General features: G+C 44.6%; 1 protein-coding gene across 1 annotated transcript in view; it reads right to left on the bottom strand.

The window, feature by feature from the left end:
• Positions 1-13,186, bottom strand: part of OLFM1 (olfactomedin 1) — a 103,857-nt gene extending 90,671 nt beyond the window's left edge. Inside the window, exon 1 of the mRNA XM_040324094.1 lies at positions 12,504-13,186. Coding sequence (XP_040180028.1) covers positions 12,504-12,569 — 66 coding nt within the window. The 5' untranslated portion in view covers positions 12,570-13,186. The remainder of the gene's footprint in view (positions 1-12,503) is intronic.
• Positions 13,187-23,713: the final 10,527 nt, after the last annotated feature.

The following is a 23,713-nucleotide window of genomic DNA, read 5'->3' as shown; positions in this document are numbered from 1 at the left end:
GGCATTCAATGTTGATTCGGGGGAGGGGGAATCGAGCATACAGAATCTGTGGTCGAAGGAAACACAACTAAATCATCTATGGGCTGCTTTAGTGCTCCTAGTTGAGGCAAGTAGACACACAAAGGGATATGCTTTGTTCACATTTTCTGTTTGACATTTACAACCACTCAAACTATGTAGAGCAAAATTAGCAGAATTCAGGAGCAGTATGTAGATCCAATATTTAGATACCGCAGTGACCATGTATACTTCTCTATATCGGATATATACATGTCATTACTAACACAAGACACCGCAGTGCAAAATCCCTACATATAAAATATACTGGGTATTACACCCAGCATACAGTACAAGATATAGAGTCAATACATACAGGTTAAAGCGGGGGTTCACCCTAAAAACAATTTTCTAACATTACATTGACATGACCCTCGACAATGACAGTATGCCGTTTTTTTTGGTGTACATACCTTTGTACATCTATTTCCTTCCCTGGCTTCTGGGTAGGGCCTCCTGCGGGAGTTGGCGTTCCTATCCAGCAGGTGATTGACGTGATGACAAAAACTACCTCCCCCCGTCGCATAAGAAGCGTCACAAGTTGCCGAAAAAAGCCGAACGGCGGTGCGCAGGCACCGTATAGTGCCGACTCGCCGTTCGGCTTCTTTCGGCAACTCGTGACGCTCCTTATGCGACGGGGGCAGCTAGTTTTTGTCATCACGTCAATCACCTGCTGGATAGGAACGCCCACTCCCGTGGGATGCCCTACCCGGAAGCCAGGGAAGGAAATAGCGAAAACAAAACAAAAAAAACGGCATACTGTCATTGTCGAGGATCATGTCAATGTAATGTTAGAATTTTTTTTTAGGGTGAACCCCCGCTTTAAGAACAAATACAGTGAATTACACCCAGACTACAGAACTAGGAAGGTAGTACTGTGCAACATCCATCCATACATCCATCCATACATCCATCCATCCATACATCCATCCATACATACATACATAATAGAAACTGATACTAAGAATTACACACATCCATGCAGAACTAGAGAAGTAGTAATGTGCAGCATCTATGCGGACATAATACAAATCAATCCATAAGAATACACAGCATACAGGACTCAAGGTGTGCTTCCATACATACAAACCAAGAACAGACACTGAAAATTTCATCAGGCATATACTGTGCAACATCCATAAATACAGAATAAGAACATATTTCAGGTTTAATTGCTTTGTATTTCTTCCTTTGTGTGAAATCCCTGGTGTTCCTGTCAGTCCCTCTAATTTCCTAATTAAAACTGACCACACTAAGCAGGAGAACATGACACAGTCCGTTGTCTAGATGTGCTGGGAACTCAGGCTGCTCTCCTCCAATGATCAGAGTTGTCCTGACATGTCTCCCCCTACACACAGCCTTTCACTAAGAAGATTAGTATGCTGCTGTATCTCCTCCCCCAGCTCTAATGCAGTTGAGAACAAAGGGAATGCGATCACTTGTATATCTCTTTACATAACTTTTTTGCCTTCTATTTTTGACAGAATGGGTTGTGTTATACACTGATCGTTTACAATCACTTTAAGTACAAGAGAAGGGCTACTGTGCAGCATCCATACATATAGAATAAGAACAGATGCTGAGAACGACTCCCAGCAACAAACCAAGAGAAGTTATAAGCAGCATCCAACACATACATGGTATTAACAGATACTGAGAATTTCACCCAGCATACAGAACAAGAGAAATTGTACTGCGCAGAATTCAAACGTACAGAATCGGGAGAGAATAGTGAGAATAACCCACTACATATTGGGGAAGAGAAATGTTACTTTGTCAACATTTATACATACAGTATAAGATCACAAGCTCAGAGTTACTCGGCATACAGTACAAAAGAGGTATTGTATGGGGAATTCTGTACAGAACATGGAAAGGGACACTATGCAGTGTCCATACATACAGAATATAAACAGATTACAAGACCTACGCCCAGCACACAGAACAAGAGCTGTTACTGTGCAGTGTCCAGAAACGCAGAATTGAAGCAGATATGGAGGGTTAAGTGGGGTACACACTATAAGAAAAACGAGTTAACATTTGTCTGTTTTTTTCTCAATGTTTAACAGCAAATGGAACCAATGAATGAAAATTATCACGTAAATTCTCGTACAGTGGAACCTCGGATTGCGAGTAACGCGGTTAACGAGTGCTTTGCAATACGAGCACTGTATTTTAAAATATCCTAACTCGGTGTGCAGTACCACGTTTGGCCTGAGGTGGGGGGGCGCCAGAGTCGAACGGCGCAGATTACAGCCGATCACGCCGTTCGAAAATGCACGGAAAGGCCCGAGGACAGCTCGGTTGATCTCGGGAAACGGTTTGCCGAGGTCAGCCGAACTGTCCTTGGGCCTTTCCGAGGTAATCCACCCTCTCTATGTGTCCTGTTTACCATTCTCATTGAAAGTAAAAGACAATCCCAGATTTTGGGTTGTCCCCAGAAAAGTAAAAGAAGGGGAAATCTTCCAATGAGGACACTAGTTCTGGTATCCTGGGGGTCCCCAAGGAATTCCTTGATTCCCTCTTGATTCCTGTTTATCTATGGGACAGAAAGAGAAGGGAAATCTCCCCAATGGCACACAGATGGCAAAATAATAAACTGAAAGGGGTTATTAACCCTCCCTTACGCTATCCAAAATGGCAAAACGTTTTTTTTTTTTTTTATCAATAGGTCAGTACTTTCATCAATTATATAGAGGAATTAGTCTTCAACTACCAAGAGATGACCATTTCAGTTTGTAGTGTAGGACTATGGATTTTGTATTCACCCCTCTCTTAGCAAATTAGATCTCTGTATGGCATGCATTTACAACCCAGAGAAGGTTAAGTGAAATATTGGGTGTTGTATATGTCACTGCGCAGGTAGAATGAACATTGGCTGCTACACAAATTCTGACTGCCTAAAAGCTGTGTCTATCTCTGTTCAACCATCCTGACCTAGAAACCTGTACATCCTACAACAGACGCAGCACATGTGTCTGTCCACAATTAATGTTTTTATTGTACATAAAAAATGAGAAGCCAGCTTAGAAATTACATAATCATGTAATTATTTTGCCTATGCAGTTCTTGGCTGTTTGACACAGATCAGCCCCTGCTGTAGCCTCTCGCATTGTGAATTTGTACAATAAGACATTGGTGTATAGTATGATGTATCAGGACTGTATTCATACAGACTTGTAAAGATCGTGACAGGTCCACTTTAAAATGGGTTGTCTTTTATGCGTTTATTCAAATCTAAGATCAGTGTAACATATCCTGGTATGGTAACGTAGCCTTCTCTGTGTTGGTGGGGCTTTTGTGTTTAGTTAGACATGACATTTAACACAGAGGTCACCTGAAGGTGGGGTCTGCAGCATCCTTGCCCTGCCTTCAGAGTAAATCTGGCCATACACCATACAATTTCCTTTAGATTTCCCTTCAACTGTGTAGTAAAAGGGCATGCCTGATTACACACACATTGAAAGTGTTTAGATTTGACCTCATATTATATGGTTTTGGTAAATCTAGAAAACTGTATAATGTATGGCCAGCCTAAGTTTGAGGATCTTATCAGGAAATCCCCACATGTGTGGATTTGATTGGAAAGTGCATGTCCCATTAAAGTTTACAAAAGCTTCCATTCTTTCCTAAATCTTGGAACATTTATTGTGCAGAAAAGAGTAATACTGATTATTGACTGGTTAGCTTACACTTTATCCTTCATGACATGAAAGGCAGCAGCAAAATCCCATCCTGCCCTAGAGGAATTTACAGCTCTGAGAATGTGCAGCAAATGATTGTCAGTAAAATGCCTTCAGTGGTCGCTGTCAAAAAACAAGCATAGAAATTGCAGCCAACGGGCTCATTGTGAAAATGAGTTACACAGCTGAAAGAAGGAAAGGACATTGTGGTGTAACGAGGGACAGTACTCTGAGGGTGTTTGTGTCCTACATTGATATAAATATTTATTTTAAAAACTTAAAGTGGATGTAAACCCCAATTTTTTTTTTTTTTTTTTTTGATGTCACAATGTAGAGTATAAGATTTCCTATCATCTGTGCCCAGTCTTGCCACACAGAGTTAATCCAGCTCTGAGAAATCCTCTTTTATTGTTCAGTGAAAAATAACAGACTTCCAGATAAAACCCTGTCTAAATACAAAGTCCTTCTCTCTCTCCTTGCTTTGAGTGGCAGGTTATTTACATATCTAGCTTGGACATGTTTATCATATGTTATGTTTATCATAATATGAGGTGATCCACAGTATAAAAAGTGAGAAATCCACCCCTCCCCCACATAACACATTCTGGTAATATACAATGAACTGTGGATCACCTCATATTATGATAAACATAACATAACATATGATAAACTTTAAGTTCTAATAGCATTACGGGATCTACCATTGCTGACTTGTTTTCAAATATCACCAGATACCTCCAAGACGTGAACGTATCAGTCAGCGTTTTGTGTTTGATAGAATTGTAAAGCATTTCAATAAAGCTCCCAGGTGACAGCAGGAGAAAGAAAATTATGAAAATTTGTACTTCCAATTTGGATGGTTTGCTTGGATAGTAAAAAGGAGCCAAGTTGAGAAGACAATTTCTTTAAAGCGGAGTTCCAACCATAATTAGCATTTTTTAAATGTATGTCCTTTCATCCTGCGTTTTTATAATATAAATCCGGTCACTTACTATTTTACAATCCGCCGCCGATCCGGATAGATATTCAAAAAAGATGGTTTATAAAACTATATCTACACCGTTGTCATTTTGCTTGTGGGCAATGTGAAGCCTACAAGCACTTACTTCCTGGAAGTCTTGGATGGGGAGTGATAATTGGACAGCGCACTGCATCCTGGGAAATGATGACACACATTTCCCAGGAGCATTAGAGGGAGATGATGTCAGAATCCTAGGTGGATTCAAAGGCAGATTTCGTGGGACTGCATAGCAACAGGCATTTCCAGATGAGTAAAAAAAAAACAAAAAACTTTTTTTTTTCTTTTTTAGTCGTAAGCTACAGTTTAAAGCAAAATTGTTTTTTGATGGAACCTCCACTTTAAAGGTTCAGAAAAATGTGACTGGGTTGAACAGAAGGCAGATGCATTGCTCACCCAGCTACATCCTTGCCACAATATATTTGTTTTAGAGATTTTGTTTGTTACGTACAATTTCGTAAACAATATTATTATATATTGTTTGCAAAATATTATACTGTTGAGTACCCAAGATCAAAGCATTGCTGGAGCCATATTAGTATGTGACTGGTGAGAAATTGAAGAATAAGATTCTCCGGTGGGACAAAGGAAGACTGGAGAAGACTGATCTGAATGTTATGATGTTCTTTGTACAGCACTGTGGAATATGACAGCGCTATTGTATATAGAAATAGCCTGATCTTGTTAATATCCATTCTGCCTAAAGACAAGCAAAGTTTTTTTTTTTGTTTGTTTGTTTGTTTCTAGTGTGTGAGATCATATATAAATGTGTAATGTAGTGTAAATGAGATGGAGCCAACAAATCACTTTCTAAAAGTTACTGCATCTGAAGATATTTTTTTTAGCCAATTAAACATTTTTTTTCCCAGAATTGATATAAAGATTTAGACTTGAATATATTGTTGTACTAAAATACAACTAAACCTAAACATTGGGGTTGATTTTATTAAAGTGGTGGTAGTAAACTCATTTCGCCTATTTTTACCTACAGATAAGCTTATAATAGATTTACCTGTAGGTAAAATGAATATATTCCAAACGTGAACCGTGTGCGACGTCATTGCAGCTTGGCCAATCAGAAGGCCAAAGGCCACGAAAAAACGGAAGGAAAATCAGATGAAGATATAAGCCCTATCAGCAGTGATGGCACACTGTTTGGTTTTATAAGTTAAGTATTTCATAATGTGCTAGTATGCTATCCATACTAGCACATTAGGAAATTACTTACAGGATATAATGTTTTTATTTTTTTTTCAAAAAGCATTGCTACCGCTTTAAAGCGGTAGTAAAGTCCACATAAATATGCTCTAAAATTGTCCCCCTGCAGATTTAAGTTAAAATGTACTACAGTAGTAAACACTGCATACTAGTACTTTATGACAGACTTGTTTCTAAACCGAGCCCTCCATCGCTGTGCTGTCATGGCTTCCATCTTTGCTTCCTTCCAGGTTTCGTAAGCTCAGTCACCTGAATGGCCCGGCCGTGGTGACATGAATCACATGGGAGTCACATCGCAGTGGCACACAGAGCGGGCAGTAAATGTGGTCTAAGCTGCGCATGTGCAAGCTCAGATTACATTACCGCTGATAGTAAAGGGGGAGGTCTATGACAGAAGAGACCCTGCCTGTCTGCAAATTTTACAATTTTGACTTTACTATTATTTTAAAGACATGTACATGCATCCTTGTACATGAATTGTGTGCTTTACAAAATTAAGCTTTACCACATTCATTAAACTCTGAGGAAAATTAGTGCAACTGCTCGACTTTGCAAAGTGCACACTCTATTTGCCTTTACTAAATCAACTCAACATTCTTCCTACCAAAGTAGATAGTGCGAGTAAAGTTTAAAATCCCTCTCAGATTTTTTTCACTTTTTCTGTTGCAGACACAACTGGAAGTGAGAGGAAATCTCTTTAAATTGAAGGAAAGACTCTCTAGTAGGGATGAGCACGATGTTCGAGTTGAACGTAAGTTCGACTCGAACATCGGGTGTTCGCCGAATAGCGAACAATTTGGGCTGTTCCCGGCAAATTCGAAAGCCGCGGAACACCCTTTAAAAGTCTATGGAAGAAATCAAAAGTGCTAATTTTAAAGGTTAATATGCAAGTTATTGTCATAAAAAGTGTTTGGAAACCTGGGTCCTGCCCCAGGGGACATGTATCAATGTATCAATGCATTTTATAAAAACTGAATTTTTTGCAGGAGTAGCGATTTTAATAATGCTTAAAGTGAAATAATAAAAGTGAAATATTCCTTTAAATTTCGTACCTGGGGGGTGTCTATATTATGCCTGTAAAGTGACGATTTTTTTTCCCCATGTTTAGAACAGTCCCTGCAAAAAAATGTTAAAGGAAAAAAAGTCATTTAAAACTACTCGCGGCTATAATGAATTGTCAGGTCCCGGCAATACAGATCAAAATCATAAAAAAAAAACAGCATGGGTTCCCCCCCGTCCCCCTCGGAACCGCACGGGGTTACCCAGTGACATTTACAGGTGACCTCTCCCCCCTGACGCAACGGGAAATCCCTGTTGCATCAGAGGGGGGCGGGGTCACCCGTACATGTCACTGGTTAACCCCGCAGCATTTCCCTGTTGCATAAGAGGGGGCTCAGCTATTTAAGAGCTTTCACGGCGGGCCTCGCGTCATTTGGCTGGTGTCTCCCATGGAGGTGGAATCGATCGCGGCGGCGTGTATCGTCGGGTCGTGGAAGGATTACATCGCTGGAATTTTTTTCTTTTTTATTAAAAGGACTTGTCCCAAGCTGTGTGTGTGTTTTTCTTACCATTTTTGTCACTTTTTTGGGTGAAATGGTAGGGGGTACAATGTACCCCGTTACCAGTTCACATGGGGGGGGGCGGGATCTGGGGGTCCCCTTTGTTAAAGGGGGCTTCCAGATTCTGATAAGCCCCCGCCCACAGACCCCCACAACCACTGGGCAAGGGTTGTGGGGATGAGGCCCTTGTCCTCATTAACATGGAGGAGGAATGAGGGACATTGCTCCAAATCAGGGACAGTACCTCGAAATCAGGGACAGTTGGGATCTATGACTATGTTTCCTGTGTGGTCAGTGAGGTTGGGATTGCGCATTAGTTTATAGCAGATTTTTCTGTATTTGAAATATAAGAAACCAATTTTATTTGCACTTCATAGCATTGGTTTTATGCTTGGCACTGCTATAGCATCTAGTACAGCATTGTAAAGTATATCACCTATCCAAAAGCACTGCATATAGGAGACTATATAAATGCATATTTATTGGCAGAATAATTGGTCTTATGGAAAGGTGTAGCTGTAGCATAAACCACTCCCAAAGTGTGCCCAGTGTCCCAAAATCCCACAGACTGAGCTTCTAAACTGTCACAGTATGTAGGAAAATCTCTGACTCCATATAACAGGTTTAATGGCGCGTGTAGCCCAGAGGGGACCCTAGTTTGTCAAATTACATTCATCATAACAGTTTAAAGTTGTAGCAAGTGATAAAATCATATTAAAAGCAGAGATGATGAAGTCACATAACATGACACACACCAGGAGTTATCTGGTAATCACTCTCTTACGGGGGATACTCTAGTAAAGTTGAGAAAAATCTGGTCACCTCATGCTGGCTCGGTGCAGGAAGAATAAGTTAGAGATAAATAACTGCAACATCAAAGTGCCTTTTTGGGGTGGGGGGGGCTCCAGTATCATTGGGGGGAAGATATGATGAATGGCTGCTGGCATGAAACATTGTTGTGCGTGTTTTGGTTATCCTCCACCCTCCCCTTATGGAAAGTTATAAAATAAAACCTAAAAAAAATACATGGAGTAAACTCAATCCCTCAATTTTATAGATGGGCCAAGACATCGCACATCACAGCCTCATACCTCCAATTGTACCAGGATCCCACACATAGACAGCTGAGTCTTAGCAGAATGGTTTGGCCCAATTTTGTTAGCATGTACAAAGCATAATTGTCCTCACTAGTGACACACAATGCGGTTGATTTGCAAATCCACTGTGCACTACAAGTGCAGTTGCTGTAGATCTGAGGAGGAAGATCTGACATGAGGAGAAGCTCTGCTGATTTGATCACCCAAACACGTAAAGCAAAAAATGCTGTTTTTTATTTTCCTTGCATGTCCCCCTCAGATCTACAGCAACTTCACTTCCAAGTGGACTTCTAGTGCACAGTGGATTTGCCTTTCGTAAATAATCCTCATTTGGTTTCTGTACAAGTTGGCTGCCAACAAGTGTATTCTGTGTTTTATGTACCAACAACAGATGGATTTAGCATCTACCAGAGCTGCCAGAAATGCATTGGTGTTTGGGACCAATTTTTTGGTCCAGAGAGATTTCCCAAGAACTGCTCAGCTCCTAACAGTCCTATTTTTTGGGTTGCAGGATTTACTGTTTCTTCGTTTGTAAACCAAAACTCTGTTAAATCAGCACACCATTTACTGTTCTAATGAGTTTAGAAAACTCAGTGATATAGTGGACTGATACTGTGTATATTCCAGGGTTGTTCTGTTTTGCCATTCTGCTACCATGTTAGATTATCCCAGTACATCAGCTTGGTGATTAACACTAATCATTGACATGCTGGGCTCCTTGGCCATTAATATCAAGCAGATACATGTTCCATGTTGGTGTAACTATCCTACCCCAACACAAATATATTCTCCGACTTGAAGACCACTGTGAATGCCACAATGTTCTCTGTATAGCATTTAAAAAGATTTCAGGGCTATATACATGTAAAATAAAGTGTGTGACTGTGGTGGGAACATTAGAGTGTAAGCTCTTCTGGTGCAGAGACTGATGCAATGTACTGCAGAAAATCCTCAAGCTAATTAAATTGTTACATAGTTGGTTAAGTTATAAAAAGACACAAATCTATCAAGTTTCAAACAATCAAATACATTAAAAACTCGCTCATAAAGAACCCCAAATCCACAGTTGATCCAGGGGAAGGTAATGTATAGTAATGGTGTGTAACTGTGGTCAGTGTAAGCTCCTCTGGAGTGGTTGTGTTCCCTGTACAGCGCTGCAGAATATCAGATCTACAGTATATAAATGATAACAGTATGTGACGGGTGGCACATTAAGTGTAAGCTCATTTGGTTCAGTGTTCTCTGTACAGCTCTGCACAGATAGATATATAATAATGTGACTGATGAGAGATTAGAGTGTAAACTTGACTGGTGTTCACTGTACAGAATATGACAGAGCTATATAAATAGAGCCTGGACACTGGTCTTGTTTAGGATCTGTCCTGCCTAATGACAAGAGAAGTGGTGGCTGGTGGTTTGTTTCTAGCAGCGTGTGAGATCATATATGAATGTGTAATGTAATGGAAATAGGACAGAGATTGATGTAGCCCTGCTGCTCATGTCCAATTACCTCTGCAGCTCTGTTCTGTGTGTGCAATAAAGGCCAGTATCCTCCTGCATCTGAAAGTCACTTTGGAAGATCTGTTCTGTGTTGTTCTCTCCCCACCAGCCTGAAAAATCCCCGCTCAACGCTCAGGTAGCAATTTATCTGCCTCTCCGTCTCTCCACTCATCATCAGCGCTTCTGTACTGCGGCGAAGCGGAGGTGCATGTCCGGCTGTGACACTGATTGTTAGACGGTGCAGCGTACGATTGTGCATTACAGGGGAGCTTGTACTGTACCGCCTGTCCCTGGCAGAATAATATGCTCAACTTCTTGGGGTTCCTGTTTTTATATCTGTGTTTAGAATTGAGCAAGCTGTTCGCTGACGGTACATAAACTCAGGATATCCATCGCTGGCACATTTTATCTCAAGTGTTTACATCGATCAGACCCTCTCAGTATCTTGGTTAAGCGAGCAAAGCTGAATACATTAATTCGGCCTATTCTGCAGCCACCTCACTCAAATTCTAGGCATCTTTTCATTAACTGAGTGCTACTTTACATATTGCATGGAATGCTCTGCAGACAGTTTTTATTATACACTATTTACAGGTAACACAAACAAGATGTCAATCATCTGGTGCAGTCACAAAACGCTGACATCTCCATCTGTGGTAGAACTCTTCAAAGCAAAGCCACTCCAAGTGACAATGTGCACGTGAGGAGCACCGCATCCCATAGCAACCACCTACAGTCATCTCTAATCTCACAGCCCTAAATGGTGCTGAAATTGTTGCTCTAGGTTATTGCATTTTGCAACATCACAGCAATGAAGCGGTAAACATTTTTTAACTTTGTGTAGCTTTTATTGGCAACTACTCACCCCCCCCCCCCCCAACATTCCCCAGATTTAGAGTTAGATGTGATCCACCAGCTTATGGTTCTGAAATCCAGATCTAATTGGGATCAGTTTCCTGGCTTCTCTGCTCACTTTCTATTCATAATCTCATTAGACAGGTGCAAATCCTCCCTACTTGACTTCTATTTGGCTAATCAAACAAATCTGTGCAGTTGGTGGTTGGGTTAGCTAGCAATGGATAAAGTTCACGTGTAACCAGCCAGCTAATTGCCCCCCTAGATCTCTCCACCACACGCACAGAAAGGACATTTAAATGTCACCGTCACTCAATGGCAAATGGGAAGATACTGAATGGCAAGGGCTGTAGAAGTAAAACTGGACAGCCACATGATATCTGACACTTTTATTAATCTAGACTTCAGAATTTTTATTCCAGGTTCTTCTGTCATTATCCCATTCAGCCTGGGAGATGCATAATATCCTGAGGAGGCAATCGGGAAGCAATATCTAAGACTTTCCCATCTGTAGTACGCTATCTACACACATGCTGAGATTTGTATGCTGTGCAATCATCTTGATCATCTCCTGAGATGGGGCCAAAGTGTGAGATTTTCCAGAAACCTTACCAAATTACAATTTTGATAGTATGGAAAGATTGTGATGGTACTACATAGTAGACCACTTGGTTCTACCATTAAAACAAACGCTCAGCTGGAAGCAATTAAGGCCCGACACACACGCTTTGAGATCTGATAACAAGATTTTTAAATTATTCAACCCTTTGCTTTATTTTGTATTACCTTTTATACATATGACATCCTGCCACAGTGCACATAAGCTATGGCTATCTTTTAAAGGATTGGGAGTGCAAGCATAGCTGCCAACATTTCCAAATACATTTCTCTTCTAAGCTGGTGTGTTTAAACTCAAGAAGTGTGGTAAGGCACAAGTGGGCCTTCAGAAAAAATATATACCCAAATGTTGCTTTTTTGCTTAACTAGAATTTTTTTTTTTTGCTTTTTAAATATGGGGCAGTAAACCTTTACATAAAAAGTCCCAAGAATGCTAAGACATGTTTACAATTGATGGCAATGTGTACAGTGAGGGACTTCAAAGGCACAGTTGGTCTTGAAAACCAGGGACATTTTTAAGGGATACGTTTTCCAGAATAGGTATTGACCAAGGAAATAGAGGTTGGTTATCATCTGTGGTAAAGATGGGGATCTAACCATTTCTGCCACAACCTACACACGGCAAATGGTCTTTGCCAGCCTCATCCTTCACTATAGCCATCCAGCACATCCAGCAGTGGCCTCCTACGACCTCTGAACTACTCAAAAAGGGGGAGGAAACCATGCCACCATATGCCCAGAATAAAATTCCAGAATTGCCCCAGAGGTTCGGGCAGGTGTGATTGTAATTGCAACGTGCACGCGTGGACAGAAGAGCCGGCTGAATGGAATGCAGCGAACAACATAGCGCTCTGCTGCGATTCTTCAGAGGAAAATGAAAGGATTGGCAATGACCTACTTGGGTGAGTTCGGTGCCCATCAAGATGAGGAGGAACAGGCTCAAAAGCTTGCTTGTGGATTGCATCGCCGGGTGCCAGGTTCAGCCGTGATAGCAATTCCTCCTTCTCACGCTCTCTTCTGTCTTTGCCTTCTCCTCAGTGTGCTTTTGTTCCACAGCCGCCCGTCTCTTCCGTCCTTCCGCTGCGTCTCAGCTGCCCTAGGAGACGAGGCGAGGAGTCTGCTGTGGAAAGTGTCCACTTTGCATATTTGTTCTCTATCTTGATCCGTTGCTATCTCCTTGTGCCTCTGTGCGTGTGTGTAGCTTATTTAATGGCTTCCTTGACTGAACGGCATTAGCAGGGAGGAACTCAACGGAGCACAAAACAATGGTGTTGCTTTTGCCAAAAGTTTGCCGTGAAAGGAAGGTTAGCGGTTGAGGGAGGAAGGAAAAACAAAATTAGAAAAGCGATGGTTAGCAGTGATGCAGCTAGTGAAAAGGTACCACAATTTTCCCTCAGAGGGCTGGTTTTTCTGCCAGCAGAACGCAGCCTGTAAGCCTCAGCCTGATTGGCTATTGTGCAACGCTTGCAGATTGGCCTTTTAATATTTGCCTGCCCGCTGGACCTGTCAGTGTGTCTGTGAAGCCTTGTCTGTGATTGGAGGCTGTACAATGCCTCTGCCTCTTGTCTTTTGTTCCTTTCTCCTCCAGCAAGAAGACACAGATTGCAGGAGTGAATGGCTGGGATCACACCAGGCTGTCCTGCACATTAGTGTGTCATTACACCGTCCTACTCAGCGCTGAACAAAGAGCCTTCGACACAGACGAGGGGGGAGGGCATTGTTCTTATGAACAGATCTATCTAAGGTTTCAGCATCAGGATTTAGCTGGTAATACAATCACTGACAGCTGCCTGAGTGCAACCCTCTACTACACACTGTATATCAAGAATTAAAGGGTCACTCCATCCAGCGCTGATATTTTGGTTACAGATTACCAGGGGCTGGTAGACCAAAGTACCTGAGGTGTTCTCATGTATTATGTGGATGGTTGTGGTCCAGTCTCCCTGCAGTAAAGCAGCTAGAGTAATCTTGCCCTCCTTCCACGCTGCGATATCCTTAATGTCAAAACTAAAAATGAAGCCTCGAGACACACACCCCGTACAAAGAATGGTGACTGGTTCTCCTAAAAACAGCGAAACATAATGAGCAAATGTTTGAAACAGAGCTTGCAATGAAATCCAGACAAAATGGTTAAATACACCATCGAGTTACATAAAAGGGAGCTGTTTTACCTGCAAAGGGACATATATTTCTGAATGTCCAGTCCTGAGACGAGCAGAGCCTTACCAGAGCGCAGTTAAAGCTGAATTCTAGGCAGAAAGAAAACACATTAATGCAGCTCCGTATTCATTAATGCACCCTTAAATATACATTTTAAAACAGCAGGCGTAATTAGTACCTGAAGTTGTCAACAAAGCTTAGAGAGGGAGAGAAGCAGTGTCACTGAAGTGTGTGGCAGTGCAAATAGCACATTGATAGGAGGAGAGTTCAGAGCGCCAGAGACTAGCTCATTAGTGTGCTGCTTCTCCTTTCTCTACAGTCACAGGGTTAGGATAGGGAAGGGACCTTGAAAGTGACAATAATAAATATCCCTATTATCCAAAAATTATCCATACACATTCACTAATTATTGGCCCTGTAGTGTGTTTTTTTTTTTTCTTTTATAATTAAATTGTTTCATACTGTGTATTTCTGCCTCCCTGTAAGCTTCCAAACCTCTCCTGTTCCCCCACATTTCCATTTGGCATTAGCATTGAACTTTAGTTGCCAGTCATGTGCATTACTCTATGCACACTACATATCCTATAGTCTCTAGTCTGTCTTGGGAGTGAGCAAGAAAGGGTGGCTACGTGCCTATGTACAGTGGGACCATGAAGAACGAACGTAGCCACCTTCAAACAGATGGATCACAGCAGCAATAAAAAAGAAATATGAAGGAGACAGAGAGCAATATAAGGTATTTTTTTGGGGAAATCACTGCATACAGGCATGCCCCACTTTTAAGTACACAATGGGACCAGAGCATGTATGTAAAACGAAAATGCACTTAAAGTGGAACAATAACTTTTTTCACTTCTAGGGTGTTGTCATGGACGACCTTCCGTTGTCGGGAGAATCCGTTCCCGGCGCGTGCGCATTGGTGCGTTGGAGCGCGCGTTGGAACGCACTTGCGCGCGCGTCAGTGGCGCTCACGGCGCGCGTACGGGTGCGCGCGCACGTTGACAGTGTTTGGCGCCAAGGATTCCCTATATAAACAACCTGATCCCTCACCAACTTGCTGTCCTGTCTACAGCGTTTCCCTGGATAATCTGCACCTGTGTATTTGCTGTTCCTGATTACCTGACCCGGCTACGTCTGACCTCCGCACCTGCTTAACCCCTGGCTCTGTCTTTGCCCGCCTGTTATACCGACCCGGCCTGAACCTTGACTACCCCTTTTGGACTTTGCTTTGGCTCTGATCTGCTCATCTGTGTTGACCCGGCTTGCCTGACCTGTTGCTTCCTGCTCCACAAGTGCCTCCGTTGCTTCCAGCCTGCTGCCAGCTTCCTGCCAGGACCTCAGTGCTTCATCCTGCTTCTGCTCCCAGCAAACTACCCAGCCTACTACCAGGCACTTGTGCCCCTCTGTACACTTGATCCCCTGTCCACTCTATCAGGGGCTCCTGAGTCGGAGGCTTACGAGAGGCCGCTCCCTGCACATCGGGCTCCCATCACCAGGTACGTGACAGGTGTAAAGAGCTGTAGTTGAGGTCTCAGGAGCTGTAGTGGGGGTGTCAGGAGCTGTAGTGGGGGTGTCAGGAGCTGTAGTGGGGGTGTCAGGGGCACACTGGAACAGGGCGGGCTATGCTCTCTGAGCTTCAGCTCATTCTATTGCAGCTGCAAAATGTCTGCACAGTACTGGTAAGGTACTTTAAATACACTCGCGGGTATGTCCTTACTCGTGAGTGTATGTAAAATAAGTGTACTTAAAGTGGGGTATGCCTGTATACTTTCATTTTATATCATCGTCATTATGATAACAATATGTAGCGCTACCCTCGTAGGAGCTGCTGGTTTAAATTTGGGCCTTGCCCTTTACCTCGCTCTTCGTTGTCTAGGGGATGAGATGAGAGTCTAAGAAACTTCAATGTCCACACAAGTTGTAAATCCCTTTTCTGTCAGGTTTTTTATTTTCACACAAACTTGTATAGGTGGAGGGACGGAGGGTTAGGGGAAAGTTCAGGCACACAAGCCTCACTGGGGAACTTCTATGGTTTCAAAAGTCAACTTGCCACTTTCCTCAGAGTGGGTATTGCTCACCTGGATAGGCCTCTCTCACTGGCCTAGCAGCTGTGATGATGCACAGACAAAAATAATACAGTCTCTGCCACAGACCTTTCTTTGAATGTAGAAATAAAGTGTTCCAGAATCCTCTGCCACAGGATTTAGTAACCGGATCTCCAGCCGTACAGTTTAGAGCCTTTAAGCTGACCCGGCAACACTGTAAGGCATCATAGAATACGGTGCATCCTCATTTGAAGTTACCAGGCCTCTCCCGAGATACCAGACTTCTGCTTGGTCCTCTCCGGGACAGGTCCTCCCCTGGTTTCCTCCATTGAGTGGCTTTCTCCCGCAGGACAGACAGCACAGGATCACCTTCAAAGTGCAGGCCCCAGTCATGACGACTGGGCCTACCTGGCAGAATTGCAGCCTCGGGCCAACATGGTCCCGGGGCTGAAAATGGACTATCACATACCTCGAGCCAGGAGGGCCATGAGGCAAAAGGACCCAAGAAAATGTCCTCTGCTCCTTAAGTATCCTTTCCCAGCATGCCCAGCGGGGAGACCACTCCCACTGGGCTGTTCCCGGGGAAAGATGCCCAATAAATTCTGGCTTGCCTGTGTTCCAACATTGGCCTGTGGTGGTAACGCCACCTACAGGCAAACAATGAGAAAACCCTCCAAGCACAGCCATAGCCGGAATAGAGGCTGATTTAGCCTTAATCATCAGAGTCTGAGCTAACTATCAGCTCAGACACCCACTAAGGCTGGGTTCACACTTGTCCTACAAACGGTCCTACATTGGGAGCCTCATGTAGCATGATGTGTGAAAATCAATGTTTCCCTATGAGAGCTGTCTTAACTGGTCCTACACAAGTCGGTCGACTTTGAAAATGCTCCCTGTACTACTTTTGGTCCTACATTGATCCTACTTCAGGCCCATTGAATATCATTGAAGTCGGACCAAAGTAGTATCCTGTTCATGAAAGTAGGATAAATGTAGGACCAATGTAGGATAAATGTAGGACCAATGTAGCAGAGCAAAGTAGGATGAAAGTAGTGTAGTAGTGTGAACCCAGCCTAAATTTAAACATAGCACCTGGTCATCAGGAGCAAGGCGCTACAAATACAAGCAGAAGTTTCTTTTCCATTATTTTCCAAAAAAAGAAGGAGGGGACACTGTGGTACATGGGAGAAAGGAAGGAGGGAACACTGTGGTACATGGAAGAAAGGAAGGAGGGAACACTGTGGTACATGGAAGAAAGGAAGGAGGGGACACTGTGGTACATGGAAGAAAGGAAGGAGGGGACACTGTGGTACATGGAAGAAAGGAAGGAGGGGACACTGTGGTACATGGAAGAAAGGAAGGAGGGAACACTGTGGTACATGGAAGAAAGGAAGGAGGGAACACTGTGGTACATGGAAGAAAGGAAGGAGGGGACACTGTGGTACATGGAAGAAAGGAAGGAGGGAACACTGTGGTACATGGAAGAAAGGAAGGAGGGAACACTGTGGTACATGGAAGAAAGGAAGGAGGGAACACTGTGGTACATGGAAGAAAGGAAGGAGGGAACACTGTGGTACATGGAAGAAAGGAAGGAGGGGACACTGTGGTACATGGAAGAAAGGAAGGAGGGGACACTGTGGTACATGGAAGAAAGGAAGGAGGGGACACTGTGGTACATGGAAGAAAGGAAGGAGGGAACACTGTGGTACATGGAAGAAAGGAAGGAGGGAACACTGTGGTACATGGAAGAAAGGAAGGAGGGAACACTGTGGTACATGGAAGAAAGGAAGGAGGGAACACTGTGGTACATGGAAGAAAGGAAGGAGGGGACACTGTGGTACATGGAAGAAAGGAAGGAGGGAACACTGTGGTACATGGAAGAAAGGAAGGAGGGAACACTGTGGTACATGGAAGAAAGGAAGGAGGGAACACTGTGGTACATGGAAGAAAGGAAGGAGGGGACACTGTGGTACATGGAAGAAAGGAAGGAGGGGACACTGTGGTACATGGAAGAAAGGAAGGAGGGGACACTGTGGTACATGGAAGAAAGGAAGGAGGGGACACTGTGGTACATGGAAGGAAGGAGGGGACACTGTGGTACATGGAAGAAAGGAAGGAGGGGACACTGTGGTACATGGAAGAAAGGAAGGAGGGAACACTGTGGTACATGGAAGAAAGGAAGGAGGGGACACTGTGGTACATGGAAGAAAGGAAGGAGGGAACACTGTGGTACATGGAAGAAAGGAAGGAGGGAACACTGTGGTACATGGAAAGAGGGGTCACTATGGTACATGGAAGGCAGGAAGGAAGAACCACTATGGCACATGGAGGGCAGGAAGGAAGAACCACTATGGTACACATAAGGCTGGAAGACTATGGCACATGGAAGACTATGGCACATGGAAGACTATGGCACATGGAAGACTATGGCACATGGAAGGCTGCAAGACTATGGCACATGGAAGGCTGCAAGACTATGGCACATGGAAGGCTGCAAGACTATGGCACATGGAAGGCTATGGGACATGGAAGCCTGGAAGTCTATGGGACATGGAAGGATGGAAGTCTATGGGACATGGAAGGCTGGAAGGCTATGGGACATGGAAGGCTATTGGACATGGAAGGCTATGGGACATGGAAGACTGGAAGGCTATGGAACATGGAAGGCTGGAAGACTTGACATGGAAGACTATGGCACATGGAAGGCTATAGCACATGGAAGCCTGGAAGACTATGGCACATGGAAGGCTATAGCACATGGAAGCCTGGGAGACTATGGCACATGGAAGACTACGGCACATGGAAGCAAAACTATGGCACATGGAAGGCTGAAAGACTATGGCACATGAAAGGCTGAAAGACTACGGCACATGAAAGGCTGGAAGGCTACGGCACATGAAAGGCTGGAAGGCTACAGCACATGGAAGGCTATGGCTCATAGGAGGCTGAGAGGCTATGGCGCATGGAAGGCTGGAAGACTTTGGAACATGGAAGACTATGGAACATGGAAGACTATGAAACATGGAAGGCTATGGAACATGGAAGGCTGGAAGACTATGAAACATGGAAGGCTATGGAACATGGAAGGCTGGAAGACTATGAAACATGGAAGGCTATGGAACATGGAAGGCTGGAAGACTATGGAACATGGAAGGCTATGGAACATGGAAGGCTGGAAGACTATGGAACATGGAAGACTATGGAACATGGAAGGCTATGGCACATGGAAAGCTGTGGCACATGGAAGGTTGGAAGGCTTGTGGCACATTTAGAGAGGGGAGAGATCACTCACCCAATCTGCATCATCTTCAGAGGCACAGGCACTCAGGCAGCGACATGGCAGGATCACTAGCTTGCTTGTTTGAAATCTCCCGCCCACACCCCTTCCTAGGCACAGATTGGCTGCCTGAAGGGGTTGTGGGCGTGCACAGGCGGGACATGGGGAGGAGGTGGGGCAGACCTAGCCTACCTCCTCCTACGGAATATCCAGGGACAGGCTGCAGTGTGCATTTTCCCCGCTCCCGTCACTGTGTACATATTGGCCGCCCGCTCGCCTGCTGCATATGATGATTCATCCGATCCGCCCGCTATTCCGTACGGGAGGTAGGCTAGGTCTCCTCCACCCCCTCCCCATGCCCCGCATGTGCCCGCCCACAACCCCTTTCTGCAGCCAACCTGTGCCTAGGAAGGGGGTAATACAGCGGGCGGTGGCGCCGGGGGATGATCTGTCATGTCTGTGCAGAACTGCAGGCAGCGACAACAGGCATGACAGGCAAGATCACTAGCTGGCTGGTTCGAAATCTCCCGCCCACACCCCCTTCATAGACACAGATTGGCTGCATTAAGGGGTTGTGGGCGGGCACAGGCGGGACATGGGGAGGAGGTGGGGGAGACCTAGCCTACCTCCTCGTACGGAACATCGGGCGGTGAATAAATCATTATATGCAGCAGGCGAGCGGGCGGCTAATATGCACATTGCCGTGGGGAATAGCTGTATTAATTTTTAGGCACACTGACCGCAGGAGCGCCAAGCTACAATGCGGCTAATATACTTGTGACGGGGGCGGGGAAATGCACACTGCCGGCGGGCGCGAGGCAGCACACCGGACATCAGGATACCCTGGCTCTTTGACGCCTCCTGCTCTGCAGCGCCTGGGTGCAGTGCACCCCGTGCACCCGCCCAGGATCGGCCCTGCTTCTTATCGTTCACTCCTTCGAAAACTAAAAAGAAAAACATTAACAAAAGCTTAGCTTTAGGCCTGATTCACACCTATGCAGATTCATTTTGCGTTTTTCAATACACGTTTTTTTGTTCCATTGAGGTCTATGGAACCAGAAAAAAGTCCCTGGCCTTTTCCATAAAATGTATAGATGTGAACCTGGAAACCATGTTAAATGGACTGTAGTGTGTTTCTGCAAAAAACTGAAAATGCACTAAAAAATCCATAGGTGTGCACCAGCCCTTAAAATTATTGTAAAGGTAATTTTTTCCCCCCTAAATAGCTTCCTTTACCTTAGTGCAGTCCTCCTTCCCTTACCTCATCCTTCCATTTTGCTTTTAAATGTCCTTATTTCTTCTGAGAAATCCTCACTTCCTGTTCTTCTGTCTGTAACTCCACACAGTAATGCAAGGCTTTCTCCCTGGTGTGGAGGAAGCCTCTTGAGGGGGGGAGGGGGCAAGCAGGAGGGTCAAAACGCTCTCTACTTTGCAGATAGAGAAAGGAGCTGTGTGTTAGTGGGCGTCCTGGCACCTCTGCTCGCCCCCTCCCCCCTTAGAGGCTTTCTGGGGGCGAGCCTCGCATTACTGTGTGTAGTTACAGACAGAAGAACAGGAAGTGAGGATTTCTCAGAAGAAATATGGACATTTAAAAGCAAAATCGAAGGATGAGGTAAGAGAAGGAGGACTGCACTAAGGTAAAGAAAGCTATTTAGGGAAAAAAAACATTTACCTTTACAACCCCTTTAAAGGAGTTGTAAACGAACATTTTTTTTTTCCTGAAATGACTGTTTACAGGGTATAGAGACCTAATAGTTAACTGATTCCTTTTAAAAACGATTAAAAATAGATAAAAATCAATCATATAACCACTTCCCGCCCGGCCTATGGCCGATTTACGTCCGGGAAGTGGTTATGAAATCCTGACAGGACGTTCTAGAACGTCCTGCAGGATTTCATGCCGCGCGCGCCCGTGGGGGCGCGCATCGCGGCGATCGGTGATGCGGGGTGTCAGTCTGACACCCTGCATCTCCGATCTCGGTAAAGAGCCTCCGGCGGAGACTCTTTACCACGTGATCAGCCGTGTCCAACCACGGCTGATCACGATGTAAACAGGAAGAGCCGCCGATGGCTCTTCCTCACTCGCGTCTGACAGACGCGAGTAGAGGATAGCCGATCTGCGGCTCTCCTGACAGGGGGGGTTAGCGCTGATTGTTTATCAGCGCAGCCCCCCCTCGGATCGCCACACTGGACCACCAGGGATGCCCACCCTGGAGCACCAGGGTGGGCAAAAAAAAAAAAAAAAGCAAAAAAAAAAAAAAAAAAGTTTAAAAAAAAAAAAAAAAAAAAAAACCATAAAGAAAAAAGATGCCAGTCAGTGCCCACAAATGGGCACTGACTGGCAACAATCAGTGCTGCCACCCCAGTGTCCATCAGCGCCACCCCAGTGTCCATCAGCGCCACCCCAGTGTCCATCAGCGCCACCCCAGTGTCCATCAGCGCCACCCCAGTGTCCATCAGTGCCACCCCACAGTGCCCATCCATGCCCAGTGCCCACCTAGCAGTGCCCATCTGTGCCACCCATAAGTGCCCATCTGTGCCGCCCATGAGTGCCCATCTGTGCCGCCTATGAGTGCCCAGTGCCGCCCATGAGTGCCCATCAGTGCCGCCTATGTGTGCCCATCAGTGCCGCCTACGTGTGCCCATCAGTGCCGCCTATGTGTGCCCATCAGTGCCGCCTATGTGTGCCCATCAGTGCCGCCTATGTGTGCCCATCAGTGTCGCATACCAGCGCCGCCAATCAGTGCCACCTCATCTGTGCCCGTCAGTACTACCTCATCGATGTCCATCAGTGCCATCTCATCGGTGCCCATTAGTGCCGCCATATCAGTGCCCGTAATTGAAAGAGAAAACTTATTTACAAAAAAATTAACAGAAAAAAATAAAAACGTAATTTTTTTTCCAAATTTTCAGCCTTTTTTTAGTTGTTGCGCAAAAATAAAAAATCGCAGAGGTGATCAAATACCACCAAAAGAAAGCTCTATTTGTGGGGAAAAAAGGACGCCAATTTTGTTTGGGTACAGTGTAGCATGACCGCGCAATTGCCATTCAAAGTGCGACAGTGCTGAAAGCTGAAAATTGGCTTGGGCGGGAAGCTGCGTAAGTACCTGGTATGGAAGTGGTTAATGTACCTCCTAGTTTCAGTTTCGTTTTTGAACCTAGCTTAGTTTTTGCATGTTATTTGATGCCTCTGTGCTGGACAGACCCATAGAGCAGTATTGGTTTGGTAAACGAACCTAGAATCTCCCAGTACTGTGGTCATCAGGAAACAGACAACCAGGAAGTGTCTAGAACAGAGCAGAATTACAGCAACATCATAGCAAAAATAAACAATGAGAACATGAAACAAGGACTGCAGTAAGGTAAAGGAAACTATTTAGCTGAAAAAAAAATTCCTTTAGTGATCTTTTAATCCTAATAACATACAGATTTGACAGCTGAGCACTAGACAATTATTTGAAAAAAAAACCAAACAATAAACCTAAACACCAGGCAAACAGGGTAAATGTACACTAATCGCATGACAGGAGAGTGTGAATGGCTCTCAATGGAGTTGGTTCACACAGCTCCGGGGTGGCCACGGTCTGAATTGTAGAAGGGTCCTGTGTGTCTTCTGGTCGAATCCGGTCCGAAATTTTGGCTAGATTCACACCTGATTCGCACCTGAAAGGGTGAACAGACGCACATCAGACACCCCTGCTCTGAGCCACAACCACAGCTAGTGCAAAGTAAACCCAGCTTTAGTCTAGGTTTAGTCTAGGTTCACCACTTTGCATGGGCACAGTAGACTATGCTATACCTACATTCCCTGCAGAAAAAGGGTCATTGAATCTTTTGGTACAATACAGTCGCACAGAAACTGCATGGTACTATGTGTTTCCAAGTGTGGGAAACCGCACTGTGTTCTTCGGTGCACGAGGGTGCTTTTAAGAGATAATGGCACCCCCATGTGGTTTCATAAAAGCAGCGCGTATATAGTGCAGCTGCATGCGATTTGAACATGCACATATGTGAACCTAGCTTTACAATCAACTTCACACCCTGTGACTGGACAGTAAACAGTAAAAAGAGAAGCAGCACACTGGTGAATCTCTTTGCTAATCTGCTTTCTCCTGCTATGAACAATTGAACATGGCTCCTTGCACTGCGGCACATGCGATTGGATCATCTTCCTCCTCTCTAAGCTATGCTGTGTAGACTGTTAATACCAAATCAAGTGTGGGAACGTTTGCTACTTGCATTTAAAGAATACATCTAATTGGTGGTGGCCCGTAATGCGGGGAGCAGGGGAGCTGCCCCCCCATTATCCATGTGTCCGGCCCCTAATCTCCATGCAGGGCGCCAGATGCATAGATTTGCCATGTTTTTTGTTTTTGTTTTTTAGAAGCACGTGATTGGAGCCAGAGGCTCTAATGGGCTTAACAAAATACCACCAGCCACCATTGCATCTACTGTCTTAGGCTGGGTTCACACCTATGCAAATTGGATGCGGTTGGTTCAAATATCTGCGGTGCATTTGCACTCTGCATTGCCCAAAAAACGTGTGCATTTTCTAGGCAGTGCGGTTCGGCTCGGGTACGAATTCAGGCCTATTATCTATATGGGAACACATTTGATTTGCAGATG

Source organism: Rana temporaria, chromosome 9 (assembly GCF_905171775.1).
Source record: "Rana temporaria chromosome 9, aRanTem1.1, whole genome shotgun sequence".
NCBI lineage: Eukaryota > Metazoa > Chordata > Amphibia > Anura > Ranidae > Rana > Rana temporaria.
Note: the sequence above shows the minus strand (reverse complement) of the source record. Positions and strands in the feature narration are given on the sequence as shown.